Genomic DNA, 8631 nt, shown 5'->3' with positions numbered 1-8631 from the left:
ATGCTACAGGCAAAATTTCTGTCCCAGGATCAAATTAATGGTACGTACAGTTTTGTTCTCGTTTTGTTTGGGCTTTTTTTGGTTGGTTTGGGGGGTTTTTTTGTTGTTGTGTTTTTTTTTTTTCATTAACAAGATCAGCTTAATTTTAATGTATTTTTATATATATATATTTATATATATACACACACATATTTTTATATATATAAAAAATGGCATTTCCCCCAAAAGTGTCTTGGCCTGGGCTTGTGCCCCCCACTTGCCCTCCTCCCAGCTCCTGAGGGGCTCTGCTTGCTCTGAAAGCAGAGAAACGGCCCTGATTTCGTGCAGAGCGCGCTGGGCGCAGGCGGGGAGCTGACACCACCCGCAGACCCGCAGCCTGGATCGCATCGAGGCCGGCAGAGGTTAACCAGCACCCTCCCAACCCCATAAACACGTCAGCCCTGGGCAAGCTAGCAGGGACCAGGGGAAATTTCAGGTGACCAGTTGCAGTACTGTGATGGGAGCGAAGGTGAAGGAAGAGGAGGAGGAGGAGGAAGGAGAGGGTGCGGGAAGTACAAATTCTCATTGCGAGGCACCGGGGCTCTCCCTGGGAGAGGGGAGCCCTGCCTCAGGTGGGAACAAGGAAGGGTTTGCTACAAGAATGGTAGAAGAAAGCTGAAATAAGAATATTATTACCAATCTGTTAATCTGCAAAACCTTGGGCTCAGCAGCTCTGCAGGATCGCTGCAGGGGAGGAGGCACCCATGGGGCACCCAGCACCCACGGGGCCCTGCCACCCTGCACTCACACCTGCAATAAGGTCTACGGCGAGAGAGGATGAGCACAGAGGGTGATCGTGCCAAAAGAGGCTGATTTTTATTCCCCTGGCTGCTCTGCAGACAGGACCGTCCCCATGCAGCACAACTTGCCCGTTAGCGCTGGGCGTGAGGAGGAGCGGAGCCTGCCACTGCGCGGGGAGCAGCGTGGGAAGGGAGGATGAGAGATGGCAGCCTTATCTAGGTCAGCTGCAACCCTCATTTATTTATTTATTTGAAAACCGCGGAGCCAGCGTTCGAGGGGGAAGGGAAGAGGGCGAGCAGGCAGGCGAGGACCTCGGGGAGAAGCGAGGGAGGGGAGATGCTGCAGCGGGATGGCGGCAGGGTAGGCAGAGGCTCTCCTGGGCTGGGCTCACGCAGCTGGCAGCACTCAGACCGTCAAATGCGACGTTATCGGTCCTTCCATCTTTATTAAAATCCAGCCGGTGGCAGGCCGAAGCAGGGGCAAGTGCCAGACGCTGCAGGGACCATGGCAGGGACCAAACCAGCACCCTCCACCGCTCCTTCAGGCTCATTCCTTTAGCATCCTCTCCTACCCCCCACGAAGGCAGCAAAAAGTACTTTTTAACAGTATTCCACGTATTTGGAAGCCTGACTCCACTTTCAGACTTGCTTCATTAGGCTGAAGGACCCCAATTAGCTCAGCTATTCACAAGCCTGGATTTTAATTGCCCTTGGCACTTTACCCCGGGTCCTTCCTCACTGCCCATCATCTTCCTTGAAACGAGACACGCCGAAGCAGACACCGTATCCCCGCTGGAACCCTACCAACGCCGCCCGACCGGGCAACGGGAGAAGAAACGTCACCGGTAGGTAGATCAATGTAATCTTACATGGCGTAACAAGAGTTTTGGTTTTTAATTAGAGTTCAAGGAATGTTTTTCCCTGTACGACAAGAAACAAAAAGGCAAGATAAAAGCCTCCGACCTGATGGCAGTGATGCGGTGCCTGGGAGCCAGCCCGACGCCAGGAGAGGTGCAGAGACACCTGCACTTGCACAATATCGGTAAGCAAAGTGCAGCGGTAGCACGTGAATAAAACGCACTGGATTATGGTTGGAGAAATGCAACTTTTCTGTGGTCAGGAGACTAAATGCAAAGAAAAGGAGGCTGCCTGGAGCCCAGTAGATAATATTCACCCTCAGGTGAAACAGCCCAGGCAATGCAGCATAACCAAGAGCGGTCACCCAAACCTAGTCGGATGTGCTAGACGGTGAACAAAGTCAATCCAGCACACAGACTACAACAGTGCCATTAAAAAAGAAAAGCTTCAAGAGCAGCGGGAGGCATACGTATCGATTATGGGGTTTGAGGCTGGAAACTCTCCAGTCCAACCAGCAGAGGTAGAAGAGCACAGAAAGATATTCACCTGCAGAGATGTATGAATAAATTCAAAGCACAGCACAAAGACCAAAGAAGAATCATGAGATAAAATGGGCTGGATGGAAAATTCTGGGTACAAGGTTGCAGAGCACCAGTCTAGCAGAGCTATAAATGGGCTTTTGGGCCAGGAGAAAGCCCGCAGCAGTGGCCCACCCTGCTCCAGAGCAGGGGCAGGGAAAAGGGAAAAGGTGCCCCAGGAAGGGGAACTGGGCGGGGAGAGGAGGGGGATGCTTAGGTCTGGATCCAGACTACAAAACTGAGCCATTCCTAAAGGATCTGCTCTTATTTTCCCAGACAGAAACGCAGAGTTGGATTTCTCCACTTTCCTGAATATAATGTACAGGCAAACGAAGCAAGAGGAACCCGAGAGGGAAATCCTCACGGCCCTGTCCATGATAGACAGGCAGAAGAGAGGCGTTATCGCTGTTTCGGAGCTGAGAGCCAAACTTACAAGACTAGGAGAAAAGCTTTCCGAGGAAGAAGGTATTTTGCAATTCAAAGATGTATCAAATGTTCCCCATCTTCTTATTTCCTTCCTGATTTTCCTCTGTAATCAAATCTGGGATCAGGCGCTTCCAGCTGGGAAGCCAGGAAGGACCTGTGCCAGCGGGCAGCAGCGCGGGTGCCCCCCTTGGTGGGGGGAGAAGGGACCCCCCCGTCGCGCCCGAGACGCGCGGTGCGCCGGGGCATCGCCCCTTGCCGTCGCGTCCCCAGCTCCACCCCACCCGCCGCAGCCCTACGACGAGCTCGTGCCGCCGCGTAAAACACTTTGCCCACGTAACGCAGAGCCCCCAGCTCAGCCCGGAGACGCGCACGGAGCGGGGCGCGCTCCCAGAGCCGAGCAGAGCGCGTTAGCGACGTCAGCTCGCTGCAGCTAATTACTCACCTGACGGCGAAGGCTCCTTGCCGTCGTCGGCCTCTACCCACACCACGATGGCTAAGCAGAGATTCCATGCCTTGCAGAAGAGGTAAACCAGCTGCCCGTTAACCGAGGGACCTTTTCCCTTTCTCGAGTTGTCTCCCAAGTGATGGTTTTTCACCTCGAGATGCTTCGCTGTATTTATAAAGCGAGCGTCCGTCCCCCCAGCCGCAGGGATGCTGTAAGGAGCACACGGGGCACGGGCAGCTTCCCAAGAGCGCCGCTGCGGTCAGCTCTGTGGCCAGCACAATTTGGAAGAGAGAGGGGGACTTTTTAATTAAGATTCTTTAAAAAAAAAGAAAAAAAAAAAAGAAAACACACTGTCCTGTTTGTCAGAAGTTTGCCTCCAAGGAGCACAACAGGAGGGAATTTCCAGGAAGCTGAAAATGATCAAAACCTTTTAGACGGCCGATTTTGCCCTAGGCGTTTTATATAGGCATACCAACTTTTTAAACGCATGCCCCGCTCTTCCAGCTTTCACAGGCTGCGGGAAGGCAGGGCAGCGCTCTGCACCCCTCAGCCCTGGAGACGGGGTGTCCCGTCCCCTCCTTGCTCCAAACCACGTCACCTGCGGCTCCTTCTCCAGCTCTCGCCCCTCCGACCCCGCTGCAGAGAGCGGGCTCTGGAGCGTCCACGTGAACGCTCCATCTCTGGCAGAGAGCAAGTAGAAAAACCCATCAGCGGTTTGACACGGGCAAGGAGTGGGTTTCAGCAGGGTTATGGGGTTTGTACAGACCCCATGAGGCTCCTCGGGGGTACAAGAGCTCTCCTTTCTAATGGCAAAGCAGAATTTAATCAGAGCAAGGCTGGTCAGCCCAGTTGCCATCACCAGTTTCACGAGTGAGACACCAACACGGCACGTCTTGTGAGCGTTTTCTTCAGTTGTTTAACTGGAGTAATAGTTTATGCAGCTATTTACATCTGAAAACACTTTCAGAGCTATTATGAGAGCTGAACGGTGAAGACATGGAGACATTAACCCTAATGAAAGGCATCCCAACAAGAACCGCTGTTACCTACCGAGGATTTGGGGAGCGCAGGGGGATTTCCCATTACTTTGTGAGTAGATGCGCAGCCTATACGCCAACCTGTAACAAGGCTCTATAGATCCTCACGTAGCAAGCGATGCTGCTTCCCAACAAGAAACTGCCCCTTTGGCTTAACACGCTGAACTCCAGCTTGCTAAGCTGCCATCGATATTTGATGCCAGAACAGACTCGATTTCATTAGCATCTGCGATCGTTCAGTAACTACTGGCACGTACCTTCATTTACGGCGGCTCCAGAAAAGCCCTCACTTCATTTTAATTTAACGTACTTTTACCAAATGAGAACTGACGCGTTTTTCTCCTGTGTTATTTTTAACTGTTCTGGGAAGAATTAATTATTTTTTTTGAATTTATGTCCTTAGAAGCAGTTGATTACCATCAGGGCATTCTTTTTGAAGGGAGGATTAGCTCTCCTGGAAAGAAAGAGCTGTTACTTACCCAACGGTACCAGCAGTTCTCACAACAGCCCCCATTTACCCCAGCGGCAACCAGGTCCTGCCGGCAGCAGCGTCCGCGGGGCCGCGCCGCCTTTCTACACACCGGTACCCGACCGCAAACAGAGGGGCAGAGGGGAAAACAGCGTCTCATCCCGTACCCGCACAAACAGCGGAGAAACAGGTTATGCTGCTATAGAGACCTTCCACAACTATTTACAGTAAAACAGCTTTTTTTCCCCTAACCCCCCCCCCCCAATAACCTTCCCCATGGATTTCACAACTGCAAAGCTATGATTCGGTGCTCAAGTATGAGTACTCGGAGTCTTATTTAAACAGCCACAGCTCGTTCAGCCTGAACAGCCGTTCTGGCAACCTTGGCCATGAGTAAAGTTTTGTGTCACGAGTGCTCAGCGCTGGGCCCCGCACCCCAAGGCGGCCACGGAGGGGCTGGAGCGTGGCCAGAGCAGGGCAGCGAGGCTGGGGCAGGGGCTGGAGCACAAGGCTGGGGAGGAGCGGCTGGGGGAGCTGGGGGGGCTCAGCCTGGAGAAGAGGAGGCTGAGGGGAGCCCTCATCGCTCTCTGCAACGGCCTGAAAGGAGGCTGGAGCCGGGGGGGTCGGTCTCTGCTCCCCAGGAACAAGCGATGGGACGAGAGGGAACGGCCTCAAGCTGCGCCAGGGCAGGGTTGGGTTGGGTATTGGGAGAAACTTCTTCCCCCAAAGGGCTGTCAGGGCCTGGCCCAGGCTGCCCAGGGCAGGGGCTGAGTCCCCATCCCTGGGGGGATTTAAAAGCCGGGGAGATGTGGTGCTTGGGGACAGGGTTTAGTGGTGGCCTTGGCAGTGCTGGGTTAACGGTTGGACTTGATGATCTTAAGGGTCTTTTCCAACCTTAACGATTCTGTGATTCTAAAGACGCAGACCAGCCTCCGCTGAGCTGCCCTCACCCATTGCAGAAAGGGAGAGCACGCGAGCACTGCCCCGGCCAGGCGACTCCAGCCCACACGGGCACGGGATTATGGAAGACTCATAATTAGCGCACGGCCGTGTACAATCCATCCGTTTCAACGGTCTATCAACAGGGCTCTAAGCGCCTAGAAAGTGTCCTGCTAACAAAATATCAAACAATAAATGCAGGTCCGCAACCCAACAGCCTCCCCTGCGGCAGCCCGCCTGCCCCATCCCTCTGCGCAGCATCCAGCTGCGGCCCCGTTCACGCGCCGATGGCCCAAGGAACACGGCAGCGCGCCCGGGGACAGCGCGGGCCCCTCAACGGCGGCAAGCCTGCAGGCAAAAACCTCTCCTGCACTTAGCGAAGGAAAGCGCTGGCCAAAACTGTACCAAATAAAAGCTGCTGGGATTCTCTGATGTTTGTTTTAGCGCCCACCCACTCTATGTTATGGGCAAAGTAAACAAGCAAGGGAATTCGCCTCCTCTCCTCTCATCCGAAGGAATACGGCATCTAATTCCCAGTAGCAGCTTCATTCAGCAACATTCAAACGTTACATTTCTATGTGTCACTTCTTACGTACTTCTAGTTTATTGACATTATTTGACAGGAAAAACATCTTCTAATGGTTTAGCCTGTACAGAAGAGAGCATTTTAAGTTAGGTAACTGCTGTCGCTGCCACGGCGTTCCCAAAGCTGGAATGAAAAGCATCGCTACTGGCAGGTGCCGTTACCGCTTCTTTAGAAGTATTTTCAGCCAGAGCCTTGGAGCCCCAGCTGAGAAGGCATTCTTCGCTTTCAAAACACCAAAGGCCCGCCAATGTTAACGAGCATCACGCAAATCTACTTAAAGTTGGGCACATCATCTGCATGAGCGCTTAGTTTTGTCTGAATTGACTGGGGACAGGTTTGCTATTCCAGCCAAATCAGCCACTCCTACCAAGAGCCATTAAAAGCTGATTTGGATTAAATTTGTGAATTTTTTGCATGTGGAACTCCGAGATGGACATCTCTGCTCCAAAAAGTTAGACACGGAAATCAAAACCGAAGTGCTGACTGATGCTCGCTTCAAATGACAATCCAGATGGCACCTCCAACTGATCCCAGAAGTTAATACTTCTAAGAAAAATGATTTGAAAACCCAAATCCTGCATTGCTCTTCTTTTGAAGATCACAACACCCCTAGTATATGCCACTCCAACTTATATTTTCTTTTACTCTCTCTTTCAGTTGATGACCTGCTAAAAGAAGCCAAAGTTGGACCAAATGGAACAATAAAATATGAAGAATTTGCCCGTGTCATTTGTCTTCCTACAACTGACTACTGAAATTCAAAACAAGAGATCTGATAAGAGCAGGACCCGAAACTTTTTTGACTTCAATTTTTCCTAGTTACTACTTGGACTCAGGAATCATCATTTGCCTTTAAAAATCCCTATTTTGCCTTCACGATAGTGCTCACACTTAACACAAGTTCCCACCCCATTTCTGGAGAAATGTTGTCACAAAATGTGAGCTCTCTGTTATTTAAATAAACTGAATGTTAACAGTCCCTTGTGTAACATGTGTCATGCTTTAAAAAAAAAAAACTCTTTATTTTAAAAGTGCATTTAAGTCTGCAGATTGCAGCATAAATGGTAACTTGTAGTTAAGGTCTCACGGTGACGGCGTTGCAAGAAGCCCGCGACACCCGTAACCGTTTGCTGCTTCCAGACACCCAAGCCCAGAGCCGGTTCTTTGTGTAGGAAGAGATTCCCCGGGAAGCTCGATTATGTCGAGATGGTGGTAAATTTAATGTCACTATGCACAGCTCCCCGGCATTCCTTGGATCCATGGTATGATCCCTATCTCCCAACCAGGTGTTCCCCTGTCACGGGGTGGCCCATCCCTGCTGACTATCCAGAGCGACGGGAGACAGGCAGCCAGCAATTCCCAGCTCCCCCAGTTAGCGATGCTCACCGGCTGCAGAGGACAACTCCCAGTCTCCGAGCACAGCAACGGTCTACGATCCCCGTCTCATTCCTCCTCATCTTTTGCTCCTCCAACACACGAGATCTCTGTACCGTTGTACTTTTGTCACATTATTTAGGAGGGTGCAGTATCTTGCAACGTCAAGTCTCCGCGCAGTTAAGCTGCCCCTGCATTCTGAGGCAATACACTGATAATGCTGCGCTTGGTAAATGTATCTGTCACCCAGTTCTGGGCTAGCTGCCCAGAACACGCTCCTAGAGACAGCCTGGCAGGGAAAAACAGGGGCCATGAAAATTCAGCTTCTCCGCAACAGGAAAAAAACCACCCATCTCTCTTGACTTTAGGCTGATTAAAACCAACGTGACGCAGAGCAGCCGTTACTGATCTTATTCCACCTACATCTTGGCAGCCTTAGCTAGGGTCCTCGAACTGCTATGAAATTTAGGACAACATACAGGCTCTCTCTGGAGTCAACTGGAAATTTGCAGACACCATCTTTGGTCTGAAAGAGCAAAGGAAGAGCACAGGCTCCTGCCGGCGCTGCTGGGGCCACGGGAGCCCCCTTCCCCTCCTTCCACCCATGCCTCTCCTTCCTTTTTTTAATTCTGAATTTTTATCACTGAAGCAACTAACTCGCTCTTTGCTCAATTTGTGAAATGACCGGCAATTAAATCATGACAGCCGTTGCAGATACGATGCATTTATCCCCTACCGAGGCACCGAGCACTGCCTGAACACCGCAGACTACCACCGAAACCATCGCACGTCGCTGCAACACTGGGGATCAGCCAGGGCTGCAACCAGCACAAACTTGGTTAGAAACTGAAAAAACAAAGCACGAGCCAATCTTAACCCTTCCAAATCAGCACTAGTGTCTCTAAAAAGGGTAAGGTAGGGATCTTTCTCGTGGAATATTATTACGTGGGGGTAAAAAAGCACGAAAGATTAAATGACATGCTGAACGCTGCGCAAGAAATGGAAGTGGATCCGGGATGCATCTTTCAGACAAATGGCAGCTCTGTGCCCAGCCTCCCCGATTCGGAGCCCAGCTGCGGAGCCCGCGGTCCCCACAAGACGGCTGACCCAGGCTAACCCAGTAAGCTCAGACTTGGATCC

At 51.6% G+C, this 8631-nt stretch overlaps 1 protein-coding gene across 1 annotated transcript; it reads left to right on the top strand.

Annotated features, from left to right (window-relative positions):
- On the top strand, positions 1 to 6872 carry CALML4 (calmodulin like 4; the record flags this gene model as incomplete). Its single annotated transcript, XM_082322062.1, has 4 exons — positions 1 to 40; positions 1681 to 1821; positions 2492 to 2680; positions 6775 to 6872. 4 exons carry the CDS (start codon positions 1 to 3, stop codon positions 6870 to 6872), a joined length of 468 nt encoding a protein of 155 aa, XP_082178188.1.
- Positions 6873 to 8631: the final 1759 nt, after the last annotated feature.

The sequence above is a fragment of the Platalea leucorodia genome, assembly GCF_965183815.1.
Source record: "Platalea leucorodia genome assembly, chromosome: 9".
NCBI lineage: Eukaryota > Metazoa > Chordata > Aves > Pelecaniformes > Threskiornithidae > Platalea > Platalea leucorodia.
The sequence above is the reverse complement of the archived record's forward strand: the minus strand, read 5'-3'. Positions and strand labels throughout refer to the sequence as shown.